The sequence below is a fragment of the Heptranchias perlo genome, chromosome 41 (genome assembly GCF_035084215.1).
Source record: "Heptranchias perlo isolate sHepPer1 chromosome 41, sHepPer1.hap1, whole genome shotgun sequence".
In the NCBI taxonomy this organism is placed as follows: domain Eukaryota; kingdom Metazoa; phylum Chordata; class Chondrichthyes; order Hexanchiformes; family Hexanchidae; genus Heptranchias; species Heptranchias perlo.
Window position 1 is genome coordinate 8,331,710 of NC_090365.1, and position 17,920 is coordinate 8,349,629.

The 17,920-nt window shown below is 51.2% G+C and overlaps 2 protein-coding genes across 3 annotated transcripts in view; one reads left to right on the forward strand and one right to left on the reverse strand.

Annotated features, from left to right (window-relative positions):
- On the forward strand, window positions 1-12,567 carry yif1b (Yip1 interacting factor homolog B (S. cerevisiae)). The gene is made up of 8 exons (XM_067975025.1): window positions 1-128; window positions 4,655-4,884; window positions 6,827-6,931; window positions 8,445-8,523; window positions 9,432-9,489; window positions 10,460-10,615; window positions 11,365-11,458; window positions 12,326-12,567. The coding sequence occupies exons 1-8, from the start codon at window positions 86-88 to the stop codon at window positions 12,479-12,481; spliced, it is 921 nt and encodes a 306-aa protein (XP_067831126.1). The 5' UTR covers window positions 1-85; the 3' UTR covers window positions 12,482-12,567.
- The window catches only part of actmap (actin maturation protease), a 15,872-nt gene continuing 8,117 nt past the window's right edge, over window positions 10,166-17,920 (reverse strand). For both annotated transcript variants that reach the window (XM_067975023.1, XM_067975024.1), the window contains 2 exons: window positions 16,969-17,039; window positions 10,166-16,481 (listed from right to left, as the gene is read on the reverse strand). In XM_067975023.1, coding sequence (XP_067831124.1) covers window positions 16,156-16,481; window positions 16,969-17,039 — 397 coding nt within the window. In that variant the 3' untranslated portion in view covers window positions 10,166-16,155. The remainder of the gene's footprint in view (window positions 16,482-16,968; window positions 17,040-17,920) is intronic.

The window sequence follows — 17,920 nt, forward strand, 5'->3', positions numbered from 1 at the left end:
TGCATTGCGCAGGCGCCGCCCTTTCTCCGGCGGTTGGGGCCCGAGCGCGAGCGTCCGGACAGTGAAGCTCAGCCAAGTCCCCGCCATGGATTACAGCGGGTCGGCCGGCTTTAGACAGCGTAAGTTACGTACGTGGCCTAATTTTAATGGGTTGTCCATGCGGCGGCAGAGGCAGCTGTGAAATTTCTTCCTCGTCGACAAATGGCAGCCGGAAAGGGGGCGCAGCATCTTCCCCCGGGGACAACCCCGCCCCCCCGACTGAGGGGGGGGAATGAGATATCCCAGGGACAACCCCCCAGACTGAAGGGGGGAATGAGATATCCCAGGGACAAACCCCAGACTGAAGGGGGGAATGAGATATCCCAGGGACAAACCCCAGACTGAAGGGGGGAATGAGATATCCCAGGGACAAACCCCCCCCCCCCGACTGAGGGGGGGAATGAGATATCCCAGGGACACCCCCCCCCCCCGACTGAGGGGGGAATGAGATATCCCAGGGACAAACCCCCCCCCCCCCCCGACTGAGGGGGGAATGAGATATCCCAGGGACAACCCCCCCCCCCAACTGAGGGGGAATGAGATATCCCAGGGACAACCCCACCCCCCGACTGAGGGGGGAAATGAGATATCCCAGGGACAACCCCACCCCCCGACTGAGGGGGGAAATGAGATATCCCAGGGACAACCCCACCGACTGAGGGGGGAATGAGATATCCCAGGGACAACCCCCCCGACTGAGGGGGGAATGAGATATCCCAGAGACACCCCCCCCCCCCACCCCGACTGAGAGGGAATGAGATATCCCAGGGACACCCCCCCCCCCCATCTCCCGTACTGAGGGGGGAATGAGATATCCCAGGGACAACCCCCCCCCCCGACTGAGGGGGGAATGAGATATCCCAGGGACAACCCCACCGACTGAGGGGGGAATGAGATATCCCAGGGACAACCCCACCGACTGAGGGGGGAATGAGATATCCCAGGGACAACCCCCCCCCCCCGACTGAGGGGGGAATGAGATATCCCAGGGACAACCCCACCGACTGAGGGGGGAATGAGATATCCCAGGGACAACCCCCCCCCCCCGACTGAGGGGGGAATGAGATATCCCAGGGACAACCCCACCGACTGAGGGGGGAATGAGATATCCCAGAGACACCCCCCTCCTCCCCCCCCCACCCCGACTGAGGGGGAATGAGATATCCCAGGGACCCCCCCATCTCCCGTACTGAGGGGGGAATGAGATATCCCAGACACCCTCCCCACTCCCCCCCGATTGAGGGGGGAATGAGATGTGCCAGAAATCCATCTCTTAAACTGAGAAAGCCCCAATCACCCTGTGAGGAGAGAATAGATTACCCCAGGAATTCCCCCAATGTCAGAGGAGAAGTGACTTACCACAAGGGAAAGTGGGAGCCTCGGGTACAGGCCAGTGCCCCTTATTCTGAGCCGTGTCCCTGAGGCAAATCACTGTCCCTCGGTTCTTGGGGAACTAATGATCTTCCTTTCTGGCCCTTTACCCTGCTAAGGCTTGTCCCCAAACTTCAGGGGCGGCTGCAGGTCGGATGTTCATATCTCATGCCCCCGCCCCAGGTTAAAGTTTGTCTTAACTGAAGTTGAATAATGTTGATAGCTGTCAGCCTTGGCTCAGTGGTATCACTTTCCCCTCTGAGTCGGAAGACCATGGGTTCAAGTTCCATTCCAGAGACAAACACAAAATCTAGGCTATCACTCCAGTGCAGTACTGAGGGAGCGCTGCACTGTCAGAGGTACCGTCTTTTGGATGAGATGTTAAATTGCCCATTCGGGTATAAAAGATCCCATGGCGCTATTCAAAGGGAAGGGGTGTTCTGGTGTCCTGGCCAACCAATATCATTATAACAGATTATCTGATCATTATCTCATTGCTGTTTGTGGGAGCTTGCTGTGTGCAAATTGGCTGCCGCTTTGCCTACATAACTACAGTGACTACACTTCAAAAGTACTCAATTGGCTGTAAAGCACCTGGGACGTATTTATTGCATATAGAAATAAATGCAAGTCTTTATTTCTATATAAACAAGCCAATGGAAATTGGTAACACTGCAATACCGCCATGGAGTTCAAATTCATAAGCTGGTCTCTTGTGGAGTCAGACAGAAAATTATATGAATTTGAGATGTTTAACTGCTATGACGGGGATTTCAGTAAAGTGCAATGGCTAGTGTGTGAAACTGTCGGGAGTCCAGTGATGCTCAGACAGTTGAATGCCTTGCTGAAACTTGCTTCCTGGGCGCTCACACATGAAGGATGGCTGGCCATCTGCTGTGCATTTCCAGCATTTTCCCCTTATTTCTGATTTTTAATTTATTTTTACGGACCATGCTCATGAAATGTATTGATGGGGAGGAGCAGCACTCACGTAATCTTGGAATATTTTTTAGCCCGAGTGACATAGTCTGTCAGCATGGGGTTTTTCTGTTGGCTTGAAGAGATAAGGAGCTCCCTGTGATATTCCATTGTCTTTCTGGTGCATATCCCAGTGGTAAAAGGGTTCCTTTGATCACCTGTTGGTCTGATATCCCAACCATCTAGAAAGAAAGTGATTCCATTTATACAGCACCTTTCACATCCTTGTGTCCCAAAGTGCTTCACAGCCAATGAATTACTTTTTGAAATGCAGTCACTATTGTTGACAAACACATCAGCCAATTAGTACACAGCACGGTCCACAAACAGTAAATTAGATGAATGATTAGTTGACTAGCAATGAGAGAAATATCCACGTAATCTGTTTCTTTGATATTGGTTGAGGGATAAATGTTGGCCAGGACACTGGGCGAACTCCCCTGCTCTTCTTTGGATAGTGCCATGGGACCTTTTACGCCCACCTGGGAGGGCAGATGGGGCCTCGGTTTAACATCTCATCCGAAAGATGGCACCTCTGATAGTGCAGCACTCCCTCAGTACTGCACTAGGAATGTCCGCCTGGATTATGTGGCCAAGTCTCTGGAGTGGGACTCATGATATAATATAAATACCCACAACCTCCTGAATCAGAGGGGAGAGTCCTCTCCGCTTCTGCCCTCTTGCTGTCTTGGCAACCAGTGGAAACAAATTTAACACTACTATTTCTAATAATTCTTCATAACCTTTTCAGCTGTAGTGAAAAAGTCCTAATTTCTCAAGTTTCACATTTTTGCCCCAGGACCGGTCCCAATGCCCAAGGAATCTGAGCCTTCCCCATGCACCATGCTGTTCTGGCTGGTTCGGGTCTGGCTAGTGCATGGCAATCATAGTAATCTTGACATTACTACCTTTTCAGGTTGTGTGTCTTAACTTAACTCTTGGAACTCTTTGCAGGAGTTGAAAATTATTCCCTATGTTGTTGACTTCAAACTACAACTTCCAGATGTGCATCCCTCTTCCCCACTGGAGCTTCTGCACCTAGTTAGTTATCTCCCTTCCCTACACCTCTTTTCTGGGGGGAAAAAAAGGCTGAGGGGTGACCTAATAGAGGTCTTTAAAATTATGAAGGGATTTGATAAGGTCGACATAGAGAAGATGCTTCCACTTGTGGGGGAGACCAAAACTAGAGGCCATAAATATCAGATAACCATCAATAAATCCAATAGGTAATTCAGGAGAAACCTCCTTACCCAGAGAGTGGTGAGAATGTGGAACTTGCAACCACATGGAGTAGTTGAGGTGAATAGCATAGATGCATTTAAGGGGAAGCTAGATAAACACATGAAGGAGAAAGGAATAGAAGGGTATGCTGATGGGGTTAGATGAAGAGGGGAGGGAGGAGGCTCGTGTGGAGCATAAATGCTGGGATAGACCAATTGGGCCGAATGGCCTGTTTCTGTGCTGCAGTCTCTGTAACTGTGACCTAGGAGGCAACACACCATTCAGGACTCTGACTGTGTCTCCCCCTCTTTATTGAATCTCCCACTAGCCTGCACTTTCCTAGGGCAGCTCTTTTTTTCATGGTACTGTGACATTTCTCATGCTTGCCCTCCCCTGAGACATCAACCTTGGAACAAGTACTCAGCATTGAAAACCTATTTACCAACGCAGTGCCCTCAGGGGACCCCTGCACATCCTTCGCACTCCTCCCTCCTCGATGGATTCACACCCACTTCCAGTCCTCAATCGCTCTTGTTTGCCTGTGAGAAGAAGTGTTCCAGAAACCCAGATCGTAACTATCTATAGAACATACAATGATTCTAACCAAATTCAATATTAAAAAAATCCAACTACATATAATACTATGGCTCGCCCCAATTTAGGAGCAAACTCCCAGTGTAATCTCTCCTCTTGCTGACTTACTGCACACTTATGCACACTCAAGTCAAAACAATTCCTTTAGTTCAGCTAATGTTGTTTGTTTTGCCATGGAATTGGCGGTGGGGGGGATGGAAACTGATCAATGTCAGTGTTATACACACGTTTTGGGCGTTTTCTGAAATTCATCCCAGCTTCTGAGTTTCTGGTGGGGGAGGCGGGGCAAGAAATTTACCGCGCTGCCTGTGACCGAGTGTGAACCCATCTACAAACATTACACCTTATTTATTACGCGTGAGAGGCTGCGGAGGAATTGAACTTGGTCCCGAGTGTTAAAACACACAGCCAGGTTACAACGGCCAGCTTATTCTTTTACTCTCAATTCCAGCTGCCAAGGTGAGAACGAGGGGGCCGATGCATAACGTGGGAGACCCCAGCCACCTCTTTGAAGATACCAGCGGGAATATGGAAGCTCCGATGTCGGGACACGGATACGAGGGCACTGCTGGCTTTGGCCTCACCAGACAGGGTATCCTCAGCGACCCCATGATGTCTAACCTGGCAATGGCTTATGGGAGCAGTTTGGCGAGTCAGGGGAAGAACATCGTTGACAAAAATGTAAGAGTGGGGCGGCGGTGGGGGGGGGGGGGGTTGGAATTAGCCATTCTCCGCACAGCACAGGGGTCTGTCCCTTTACCGATTTGTTCCTGGACCGCACGTGCTCAGCTCACGAAAACATCACGTGATCTGTGCCGGTGCTGATACCTGACCTTATCGGCCGGCTCCACGCCTGCGTGTGGGTTTGTTTATCCCCAGCGTCAGCCAATAGTTGGTCGTTCCTTCTCTCGTTCACTTCTTCAGTTCGTGGAGCTGCTTACAACAATAACAACTTGCATTTATATAGCGCCTTAAACGTCCCAAGGTGCTTCACAGGAGCGATTATCAAACAAAATTTGACACAAAATTTCTTCACTCAAGTGGGTTGTGAATCTTTGGAATTCTCAACTCCAAAGGGCTGTGGATGTTCAGTCGTTTGAGTATATTCAAGGCTGAGATAGATAGATTTTTGGACCCTAGGGGAATCAATGGACATGGGGATTGGGCGAGAAAGTGGAGTTGAGGTTGAAGATCAGCCATGATCGTATCGAGTGGCGGAGCAGGCTCAAGGGGCCGCATGGCCTACTCCTGCTCCTATTTCTTATGTTCTTATGTTCACCGAGCCACATAAAAACAAAATGGGACAGATAACCAAAAGCTTGGTCAAAGAGGTAGGTTTTAAGGAGCGTCTTAAAGGAGGTTAGAGAGGTTTCGGGAGGGAATTCCAGAGCTTAGGGTCTAAACAGCTGAAGGCACGGCCGCTAATGGTGGAGCGATCGGAATCAGGGATGCACAAGAGACCAGAAATGGAGGAGCATAGAGATCGCAGAGGGTTGTCGGGCTGGATGAGGGGACAGAGATAGGGAGGGGCGAGGCCATGGAGGGATTTGAAAACAGAGGAGAATTTTAAAATCGAGGTGTTGCCAGTTCGGGAGCCAATGTAGATCAGCGAGCACAGGGGTGATAGGTGAACAGGACTTGGTGCGAGTTAGAATACGGGCAGCAGAGCTCAAGTTTACAGAGAGTGCAAGGTGAGAGGCTGGCTAAGAGAGCATTGGAATAGTCGAGTCTAGAGGTAACAAAAGCAGGGATGAGGGTTTCAGCAGCAGATGAGCTGAGGCAGGGGTGGAGACGTGCGGTGTTATGGTGGCGGGAGCAGCCTGTCTTGGAGATGGAGAGGATATGTGGTCGTAAGCTCTGCTCAGGGACAAATCGGACGCCAAGGTTGGCCAGGGAGAGGGATGGAGTCGTTGGCCTAGGGAACTGAGTTTGTCGCGGGGACTGAAGACAATGGCTTCAGTCTTCCCAATATTTAATTGGAGGAAATTTCTGCTCATCCAATAATGTATGTCAGACTAGCAGCATGACAAATCAGAGGCAGTGAAGGGGTTGAGAGAGGTGATGATGAGGTAGAGCTGGGTATCATCAGCGTGCATATGGAATCTGACTCTCTGATTTCGGATGATATCACCAAGGGGCAGCATGTAGATGAGGAATAGGAGGCCACGGATGGATCCTTGATCAGGGAAGACACTTACATCTGTGAGAATGGCCAGTGCCAAACCCCCACTCCCGCCGTACCTTGCCAATTCTCACTGACGTAATGGTCTCATCGACACTGAGAGCAAGGTCTGGGGGGACGATATCAGTAGTTCTTTATCTCTGCTGTCCCACAGGAGAGCTATGTCTGATGCCTTCAGTCCTGGATCCTCCATTCTCTATCCCTTTGGTGTCCTGACTCAGAAATCTTCAGGCCCAGGCTCCTGATCAAGGAATGTGGAGACTAATTTTAGCATGGCAATATGTTCCATTCCTCAGCAGCAGCATCGGATACCTTGACTAAAATGTTTTAACGCACTTACCATTAATTCTGCATTTTTGCTTCTTAACCTGCCGTCCTCCAGTAAGGTCGTGATATTCATATAGAGGAGAGCGATTGAACCTTTTCCCTTGACTCCTGCAGATTGATCGATTTATTCCAGTGAGCAGACTGAAATATTACTTTGCTGTGGACACTGTTTATGTCGGAAAGAAGCTGGGACTTCTCGTCTTTCCCTACATGCACCAGGTAAGGGGATGTGTCCTTTCACTGGGGTTTCAGCTTAAAAGGCATTAACCACAAAGATTAAACTACGGTTAAGTGCATTGTGCGGCAGCCTTGAAACTCGCTGGATCTTCTGTGGGGGGGTCCAGGGACTCGCAAGTCGTCTTTGAGTTGTTGGGGGAGGGGAGCAATGTTACACTTGTCAGCCAGCAGCCTGTGCGAGACACGCTGAGAGCAGGTTTATCGGCCTGATCGGTTTTCAAATGCAGACCTGCAGTTTAATTCATGATGATCCCTGGGGAGGTGTTTTCTGCTGATTGGGGGCACTTGTGCCCCTTTTATGTTGCGGAATCGCTTCATTAAATGAGGTTTCCAATAGCAAGAAACCATTTAACTTGGTTTGGGGTGCTTTGTACCTGGAGGCAGGAAATGAAATCACTCCTGGAGGTTTGTGCATTGCCCCACTTTATATCCCAGCACTGTCTCTCTGTTGTAAGTGGATGCTGCTTTGTAACATGAGTGATGAGGGGGATACTGTTACATAGCTGGAGTACAGAGAGGCACAGAGAGAGGGGTGGATAGACACCTAAGGAGGGAGAATTGAGCCTGACCACTGTTATGAGAGGATAGGCATGCAAACGTTCCTTGGTGCCTCCAAAGGTGATCTGTTTCACTCGGAGTGTCCAAGTCCCATTCACCCATCACCCCTGTGCTCACTGACCTATGTTGGCTCCTGGTCTGGCAACGCCTCAATTTTAAAATTCTCGTCCTTGTTTTCAAATCCCTCCCTATCTCTGTAACCTCCTCCAGCCTCCCAACCCTCCGAGATCTCTGCGCTCCTCCAATTCTGGCCTCTTGCGCATCCCTGATTTTAAATCACTCCACCATTGGCGGCCGTGCCTTCAGCTGCCTAGGCCCTAAACTCTGGAATTCTCTCCCTAAATGTCTCTAACCTCCTTTAAGAAGCTCCTTAAAACCTACCTCTTTGGGCAAGCTTTTGGTCACCTGTCCTAATATCTCCTTATGTGGCACTGTGTAAAATTTTGTTTGATAACACACCTTGGGACTTTAAAGGTGCTATATAAATGTAGTTGTTCATGTTTATCAAGGGAATTTTTTTGGTGTTTGCTCTTGGCACCGGCAAGGCACTATTCATTGCTCATACCTAGTTACCATGAGAGCATTAAGTCAATCAGATAGTGCGGGACTGGAGTCACGTATAGGACAGACAGGTTGAGGGATGAGGCAGTTTCCCTCACCTGCAGAGCATTAGTGAAAAAGAGTTGGAGCAGAGAGGTACAGAGACAGCGAGAGGCAAACAGAGAGTGAGCATAGGAGAAAAAGGGCCAGAGAGGGGACAACATTCCGAAGCGGACAGTTACAGGGGGAAGAGTGAGGGGGCAGGCAATTTTTTAAAAAAATCTTGAGAAATGCCGTGGGAGATCAGCTGGATCTTATTCGACTGTTTTGGTTTGCAGCTCGTGTTAGCTGTGCACTGATCGATGTCTAACCTATTGATTAACCTCTGTGTTGATAGAATTGGGAGGTACGATACCAGCAGGACACCCCTGTGGCGCCTCGGGTTGAAGTGAATGCTCCTGACTTGTATATTCCAGGTAAGTGTTGGTGCTATGTGATCAGCATTATCCATAATCGGAACCAGGCTCATGAAGTGTTTTGGGGGGGTTGCCTGAAACACAATAGTCATCATCATAAGAGGTTCAATATACGTCTAACAGTGATGCACGCTCCTACTACTGCAGGGTGAATTTATCCATACTCTTCAACGAGAGTGAATGTGTAATCATGTCCTGGTTATAGAGCGGTTTCACACTTCCTGAGCAATATGGGTAAGCTCTGCCGTCATCTGTGTGAAACTGGTTTTGTGTTGACCTGTAGAGTTAGTAACCTCGTCAGCACCCGGAGAACGATTTCCTGAGGTCTGCGAATTTGTAAACGTGTCTTTGGGTTACAACTCCTCGTGCACTGGCCGCCCTCAGATATCTCTCGTCAAGTGGCCACTCTCCGTGCCGGAGCCTGCGAGTGCCAGCGGGTTATTTGACCATGCAGGGCATCGCAGCCGAGCCCGACATCTACACATGCAGTTTCCCACAGGGACTATGGACAGCAATCAGGAGCAGGATCCCTGGCTGCTTCCTTCCCTCACACTGAATTGTAACATTTCTATCCACTAACTTGCCATGAACCAGGAATGCTACGTGGCTCCTTCTTGATCTGTACGGCTCGGTCCCACACATGGCCATGCATTTACCCGCTGAGCCACCGTGAGAGGCAGATACAGAAATTAAGTGCAAGTCAGGTGATGTATTTGAATGTGTGGTTACATGTTTCTCTTGATAGGTTTAGATAAATGTGCCTGCATGTGATTACTGCACTGTGAAAGATGGTCATTAAATGTTCTCGGTGAATTTGTAGTAATAACGACGCAGGCTGGTTTGGTGGGCTGCCGTGTCTCTGTTCACTGTCCGCACCGTGTCTTACGGCCGTTTCTCTCTCTTTCCAGCGATGGCGTTCATCACGTATTTACTGGTGGCTGGGTTTGCCCTTGGAACTCAGAGCAGGTGAGAATTCTCTTGTCCCAACAGTCGCACGATCACTCAGTGCTTCCCTGCTCTCCGCTCTAATCTCTATTCAGACATTGTTGAGCATGTTTAAGTGGGACAGCCTGTGAGAGCCAGCATCATTCATGTTTATTTTTGTGAATTTTATGCTTGAGCTAAGGGACGTTAGCATTAAGAAAGGAAGAACTTGCATTTATACAGCACCTTTCACAATCTCAGGACATCCCAAAACGTTTTACAGACAATGAAGTACTTTTGAAGTGAAGTCACTATTATAATGTAGGAAACGCGGCAGCCAATTTAGGCACAGCAAGGTCCCAAAAACAGCAGATAATGATCAGATAATCTGTTTTAGTGATGTTGGTTGAGGGATAAATACAGGTCAGGACACGGGGACAACTCACCTGCTCTTCTTCGAAATAGTGTCATGGGATCTTTTACACCCACCTGAGATTCTTGGTTTATCATCTCATTTGAAAGACGGCACCTCCGACAGTGCAGTACTCCCTGGGTACTTCTGACTCGAGGTGAGAGTGCTACCACTGAGCTGATGAACATTTTCCCGTTTCAGGCATCAGGCGTCAGCATCAAGCACTCCTTGTACTTGGAAATCTTCATTTGTGTTCATTTTTTTTCTCCTTCTCCCCACCACCTCCCGTCCCCCCACCATACCACCCAAACAGTGCACCATTCCAAAGCCTAGGACAGACCTGTTACAGCCTAATGCTGCTCTCCTGGCTGTTGGGAAGTAAATAAGAGAATTCAGGAATGATTTACCTTTCTGTAGATAAGTCGCTCTCTCATGGGTTGGCTGGGATTGGATATACGTGGGGAGCCGAGAGTGTAGACCTGCATTATGTCAGTGCAGGATAAAGTGTGTCGATCACCAGTCCGTTATCCTGCCGCAGTATCCAGACAGATCCTTGCCCACACCCAGCATTTACTAACGTCACTTCTTCTCTTCCTATAGGTTCTCTCCTGAGATGTTGGGGATGCAGGCCAGCACTGCATTAATCTGGCTGGTTATTGAGGTGCTCGCTATCCTGCTCAGCCTCTACCTCGTCACGGTGAATACAGACCTAACCACCATCGACCTCGTTGCCTTTGCTGGGTACAAGTATGTCGGGTGGGTTTGTGAACAATGGCGTCGGGCCGGTCTGTGGGTGTCGGGCGGAGTCGGGCCGGTCTGTGGGTGTCGGGCGGAGTCGGGCCGGTCTGTGGGTGTCGGGCGGAGTCGGGCCGGTCTGTGGGTGTCGGGCGGAGTCGGGCCGGTCTGTGGGTGTCGGGCGGAGTCGGGCCGGTCTGTGGGTGTCGGGCGGAGTCGGGCCGGTCTGTGGGTGTCGGGCGGAGTCGGGCCGGTCTGTGGGTGTCGGGCGGAGTCGGGCCGGTCTGTGGGTGTCGGGCGGAGTCGGGCCGGTCTGTGGGTGTCGGGCGGAGTCGGGCCGGTCTGTGGGTGTCGGGCGGAGTCGGGCCGGTCTGTGGGTGTCGGGCGGAGTCGGGCCGGTCTGTGGGTGTCGGGCGGAGTCGGGCCGGTCTGTGGGTGTCGGGCGGAGTCGGGCCGGTCTGTGGGCGTCGGGCGGAGTCGGGCCGGTCTGTGGGCGTCGGGCGGAGTCGGGCCGGTCTGTGGGCGTCGGGCGGAGTCGGGCCGGTCTGTGGGCGTCGGGCGGAGTCGGGCCGGTCTGTGGGCGTCGGGCGGAGTCAGGCCGGGTCTGTGGGCGTCGGGCGGAGTCGGCCGGGTCTGTGGGCGTCGGGCGGGTCTGTGGGCAAGGCCAGAGTCGGGCCGGTCTGTGGGCATCAGCCGGTGTTATGGATGCTGATGTCATCAGTTCAGAGGGTCTGTAGTCATGTGTAAAATGACTGATTTCTTTCCCACAGGATGATCACTGGAGTCGTGTCTGGGCTGATATTCGGGAGAACAGGATATTATGTTGCTTTGGGATGGTGCTGCATTTCAATAGTGGTGTTCATGGTGGGTTTAATTATTTAACTTTTTCTCCTTTCATTTTACAACCAGTTAACATTTACCTTTCTCAGGAAAGAAATCCCCTTTTCTCCCCCCACCTGCCTCTCCCTGGGGCGCGGCGGCGAGGCGCTGGCTCTCCCTGGGGCGCGGCGGCGAGGCGCTGGCTCTCCCTGGGGCGCGGCGGCGAGGCGCTGGCTCTCCCTGGGGCGCGGCGGCGAGGCGCTGGCTCTCCCTGGGGCGCGGCGGCGAGGCGCTGGCTCTCCCTGGGGCGCGGCGGCGAGGCGCTGGCTCTCCCTGGGGCGCGGCGGCGAGGCGCTGGCTCTCCCTGGGGCGCGGCGGCGAGGCGCTGGCTCTCCCTGGGGCGCGGCGGCGAGGCGCTGGCTCTCCCTGGGGCGCGGCGGCGAGGCGCTGGCTCTCCCTGGGGCGCGGCGGCGAGGCGCTGGCTCTCCCTGGGGCGCGGCGGCGAGGCGCTGGCTCTCCCTGGGGCGCGGCGGCGAGGCGCTGGCTCTCCCTGGGGCGCGGCGCCCATGTTGTGGCTGTCTTCTGCCAAGTGGCCATTTGTCATGTGTGAGTTAAGACAGTGAGTATGCAGGATATGCGACCATGAGGGTGCCAAAGTTGCACTGACCCTGTTCTTGTCTGATATCCATGTGTTCACTTTCCTGCAGCAGGAATCCTGGCCGAGTTCCTCTCCCTGGCCCAGGGGCACTGAGGCCATCTATACTGCTGCCCTGGCTGAGATCAGCTAACTTGGCACTGAGCAGCAATAAAGCCGGGACCATCCTGATCAGTACAGCTCAGTATCACCCGGACAGTGCGTTTACCCATGGTGCCATCCCACAATTCTCTCAACTTTTAATGAATGTTTTTCAGATTCGAACGTTGAGACTGAAGATTCTGTCAGAAGCTGCAGCTGAAGGGGTTCTGGTGCGGGGCACAAGAAATCAGCTGCGGATGTACCTGACTATGGCCATTGCCGCAGTGCAGCCATTCTTCATGTACTGGCTCACGTTTCACTTGGTCAGATAGGAACGCCAGACAACCTCTGTGTTCCCTGGGGGGGTGGGGTGATGAGTGGGAGAGGCCGTCTCCCCGGGGGCGCGGTCTCCTTGGAGTGGGGTGGGGGGGGGGGAGGAGAGGGGAGTCCTGTCCCCAGGGGGGATGTGGGAGGGTCCGTTTCGAGAGTTTTGGTGGGGGGAGGGTTTTAATCCCCAGGGGGCACCATCTCCCCTCGGGAGGGGTGGGGAATCTATCTCCCTGGGGGGGGGTTGCTGAGCTCCACCTCCCCCGGGGGGGAGGGGGATGTCTCCGTGGTGGGGGGGGGGGGGAGGAGAGAGCGTCTGTTTCCCCATGGGGGGGAGGGGGGAGGCGTCTCCTGAGGGTGGGGGGAGGGGGGAAGAGAGATGTGTCTCCCCGGGGGGAGGAGTTGGGGTCGGGAGCGTCTGTCTCCCTGGGGGTGTGGGATGGGGCGTCTCCCTTGGGGGGTGGGGGGGGAGATCCTCTCCCTGCACGGATATTGAGCTTCTTTTGGCTGGGCTGCCTATATATTCCTAGACGCAACAAACGCCAGTTACTGTCTCCGTCCCAGATTACTAATCTGAGAGGAAGCACAAACTGATGGACATTTCTGCTGTGTGTTGACTTTCTGCTGACCACACCATGGGAATTTTTTTATATCTATTTATAAACACTGAAGTTGGGCAAATAAAATATGGAAAGTGTAATATCTCGTTCAGTTATGATTGCTTCAGCAGAAGTACTTAAAGGGGAAGTTCGTACTGCCGCTTTGCCCCATTATATCTGAGTTATAAGATTGTTGTACTCTTACCCGTGTCTTTCAGTTGCCCCTCGTTGAACTGCTAGTTAGAGGCAGAGGGGAAGCAGGCTGGAGAACTTGCCTTTTCTAGTGTGAATTATGCAAAACCCATTGACGGATGGGTCAGTAACCAGAGAACATAGATTTAAGATAATTGGCAAAAGTACCAGAGGGGAGATGAGAAATTTTCTTATGCAGCAAGTTGTTATGATCTGGAATGCACTGCCTGAAAGAGTGGATGGAAGCAGGTTCAGTACTAGCTTTCAAAAGGGAATTGGATAAATATTTAAAGAGAAAATATTTACAGGGCTATGGGGAAAGAGTGAGACTAATTAGATAGTTCTTTTCAAAGAGCCGGCACAGGCACGATGGGCCGAATGGCATCCTTCTGTGCTGTAAGATTCTACCAAATGGGGAGTGCTGCTCTCATCCCTTTGCTCCTCCCAATGCCATAGGGCACATTCTGCCCAAAGTGCCTGCTACCAGGCTCCCTGCAACGGCCAGTTCTAAAGTATAAAGCATTAACAAAGAACAGCAGAGACCAGTCACAGCACAGCTGTCCCTCTGTAATATAGCACTGGAAGCTGGCTTAGTAAGTAAGGGCTGCCCTAGCCTGATACTAAGCCAAACAAACCAGAAGGTGTCGGGTTTGTTCCCCAGTCTGTGCTCAGTTAACTGATTGGGACAGCAGTTGAGACATTACAACTGGTCCATTTTCTCTCCTCTGTAAAGCTCTGAGACATCTAGCAGACTGTATAAATGCAAGTTAATGTCACAAAATGTAAAATCAGCCACTCCGTTATATCCCTACAGACCCAATGCTAATCAGCGCACTACCGGATCTTTGTTTTGCAGGCATACTTTTTAAGGGGAAGGTAGATAAGCATATGCATCTATTTAAATGAGACAAATACATTATACATTAAATAAACTGCTGGTTTTAACATGTATTTTAAAAAGAGCAGCTCCTTTGTAAAAAAAAAAACATTTTTTTCATAGGCTATTTCCATAGCCCCTGTTCCGATAGTTTTCGAGACTTTGGTCAGTGTCCAAGTGGAGCCAATTGGTTTACATCGGTTTGGTTTCTGCATCTTGAAAATGAGGGTCAGGGTTGAGAGAGCAAAAATGAAGAAGGGATCGTGGAAATGAGGATAAGGATCGGCTGACAGAAAATTGAGGCGCAAAGTGAGGTATTAAGAGGGGGGGAAAAGGGGATGAGAGCCATGGGACTGATGAGGAACGGAAATGGAGGTTAGAAGTATAGGCGTGACACGAGAACGTGGAGGTAAATTAAGCAATGACGGGGAAAGGGATGGTCCATGCTTAAGGGGTCCACACCCCACATTACAGAAGCAGGAGGTTGAGTGAGCCCTCCACTGTGCTGACATTGAGTGTCTGGCATCATACATGATGAAAGGGCACGTTGGTGAGTGAGGTACAGAGAAGTGCCCGGCTATCGCGGAGCGGTAACCCCGGGGAAGAGTCCACAACTTCCTGAAAAGTAGCATCATGAGGTCAGTCAGTCGAATATTCCCCTCCCCTCCCACTTGCTCCTTTAAACATGTACCTGGATTGGAATAGATTACCAACCTGACTGGGAGTCACTACATTTGCTCTATGTACTTGCTTTAATTTTGTATTCCCTCCGCACCCCCACTTCCCTAGGATAGGGGTACAGTCCCATAGCGCCCCCTCCAGTACCTTTCCCAATTGGCCATTCTTCACGTGTGATTCCTGGACAGTGTTCATCAGCAGGCTATTTGACCCCATGGAGGGATTCACAGCCACACCTGAACCTTCCAACTGATCAGGGCCAGTGAGGCCCTATAGCAGCAGCCAAGACCACGTGTACAGGAGGGAAACGCAGCCAGTTGCTAACTGCCACTCGTATACCACCAGCAGCTGGTTCACAGTGGCAGGTGGACTCCCCGATGTAATGAGGTAGAATACTTTCAAGCCAAGGCCATAATCACCAAATGCCCACTGGCACTAATTGGGCCTCCAGTCAAGAAGGGAATACAGATGTTACAGAGCTCCCTTTGCTCTGACAGGAACAAGAGAAACATTTATACTAATTATTACTAAAACCAGTCACTGAATCTTGTAAGTGGAGTAAATGACCAAAAGGCAGAACCAGCAATACACAAAGTGGATTTTCACACGGAGCTGAATGAGTTGCAGGGAGTGGGTGAGAGAGAATAAACCAGCCAGAACCTGTCACTGTTTTATTGCAACTCTTTGGTGTAAGTGGCTCTGAGCTGGATCGAAGGTGATGTGTGCACCATCCAGTGTTACACCAGCAGCAGTTTGACTGTCGAAATCCACTAACTGGCACAATCTCCTTCAAACACAGCACCTTGTTGCCCTTTCCTCCTAAGTACAGGGCCTGGGTGAGACACATTCAATTGTAAACGTATAACCTCCGTGGGATGCAGCTGGTTAAGTCGATGGTAGTTTTAAACCTTTTTCACTCCAGAGACTTGAGCCCATCATGCAGACTGACACTCCCAGTGCAGTACTGAGGGAGTGCTGCAGTGTCAGAGGTGCCGTCTTTCAGATGAGACGTTAAACCGAGGGCCCGTCTGCCCTCTCAGGTGGATGTAAAAGATCCCATGGCACTATTTCAAAGAGCACGGGACTTCTCCCCGACGTCCTGAGCAATATTTATTCTTCAACCAACAAAAAAAAAAGTTGTTCGTTTATCTAATTGCAGTTTGTGGGTGTTTGCTGTGTGCAAATTGCCTGCTGCCTTTTTTACATTACAACAGTGAGTACAGTTCATTGCTTATGAAGTGCTTTGGGATATCTTGAGCTCCTGAAAGGTGCTATATAATTGCAAGTCCATTTGTGCAGTCAATACTAGCGGAAGCATCTGACTTTCGTTTCGTTACCGTGACAACGGTTGCAGAAGGATCACAGCCCCGCACAACCCCGATTCCACACCACCATCGGGTACGATGTAGTCTGTTCCGTCAGACTCTCTCTTTGGGCTAAACTCCGTCAGCTGCGAGTTGCTCTCGTGCACTCGCTCGTACTCCCACAGCTGGTACTTCAGACTCTTCCCTTGCTTGGCCAGCAGGTGAGCCTCGACAACACAGCCCTCAGGGTAGCTGGCTCCGGGCACCTCCGCGCGCAGCTGGAAGAGGCCGGGAATATCGGGATCTTCTTCATAGATGTCCTCTGGCAGTTCACACCTCAGTCCCAGCAGCACTCCTGCACAGCAATCAGAAACAGAATCTAAGCTGCTAAATGGGCAGCAATCAGTGGGAACCAACCTCCTCCTGAGATTTAGGTCATTCTCCCGTTTGTGCATTTACATAAATGTTTTGAGTGTCCATCATACTCAAAGAGTCAAAACTGTACAAAAAAAGGAGGTTCTTTTCTGACCTGGAGCCAGACATTTACAAACACTGCGCGACCTGTAAACTCACCAAACAGCAATTAAACAGATTAATCTCAGGGTTTATTTAGATCACCACTGCACAGGGAGTACCTGAGCATTGGTCTTAAAGCGACAGGCCAGGTTTGCAGTGAAATATTGTCACAGGTTATAGTAGTGTACTTTATATAATGCAGAGTGAGTTATAGAGGCGGGGGGGGGTCACTGTATATCGGAGTTACCTGGATTGGGGGGGGCAGCAATATATTGACAGTGACACAGCCTCTACGAACACAGATCCACTTGGTATTGACCTCTCACCTGACACCACTGCCCAGTGAGCTCTGTGTCCTTTCCGCAGGCAGGGCTCATGATTAAAATCTTCATCGTACCTTCCTGTCGTTAAGGACTTGCTAGTTTGATAAGTAAACCTGGTTGTTAGCAATGTGCTCCCCCCAGCCCAGGGTTGCAGAGGCCAACAGGAGCAGGACCAACTGCTGCCTCAGCGAATCCAGCGTAGATCAGTGACTTAACCTTGGGCCTTGCGGCCTGTTTGACTCAGTACCACACTGAACCCTTGTGTGGAGCTGCCTTTCCCATTAAACCGTCAGGGAAGTTACAGATGTGGGACTGAGTCGTGCAGACCATTTAGGTCCAAGGTTACATCCCCGGTCAGTGCTCTTTCAGCACAACTACCAGTGGGGATTCCTACAGTTGGCCTCAGTGCCCTGGGTTAGGAAGGGGAGAATCGTCCAGGGTTCTTACTCTTGATCACTGCCCCGTGACCCCTGGGTTAGAGAGAGGAGAAATCAGCCAGGGCTCCAGCTCCTCATCACTGCCCAGTGACCCCTGGGTTAGAGAGAGGAGAAATCAGCCAGGGCTCCAGCTCCTCATCACTGCCCAGAGACCCCTGGGTTAGAGAGAGGGGAAATCAGCCAGGGCTCCAGCTCCTCATCACTGCCCAGTGACCCCTGGGTTAGAGAGAGGGGAAATCAGCCAGGGCTCCAGCTCCTGATCACTGCCCAGTGACCCCTGCTGGAAAGTGTACAGCTGTTGACAATGGGGAGGGTCAGGCTCAGGCTCAGCCATAGCCATGGCACGCTCACTGTGAAGGAGGGTGCCAATACTCACTACATGTAGAATGGCCACTTGGGTGAGATACGGGAGGGCAGCCAGTGCCCGTGGTACTGTACCCAGCCTGACAGCTCCCTTGGAAGTGAAGGCCAGGAAATTTCACCAGATTCTGTGGTTCTGGAAGCCCTGTAAACCCGCG

Excerpts from the sequence above, each read along its gene's own strand:
- yif1b (XM_067975025.1), top strand. The coding sequence starts at position 86 with ATGGATTACAGCGGGTCGGCCGGCTTTAGACAGCGTAAGTTAC. Across the intron at positions 4,885-6,826 it reads AGAACATCGTTGACAAAAAT|ATTGATCGATTTATTCCAGT; the intron begins GTAAGAGTGGGG and ends TGACTCCTGCAG. Across the intron at positions 11,459-12,325 it reads TTTCAATAGTGGTGTTCATG|ATTCGAACGTTGAGACTGAA; the intron begins GTGGGTTTAATT and ends AATGTTTTTCAG.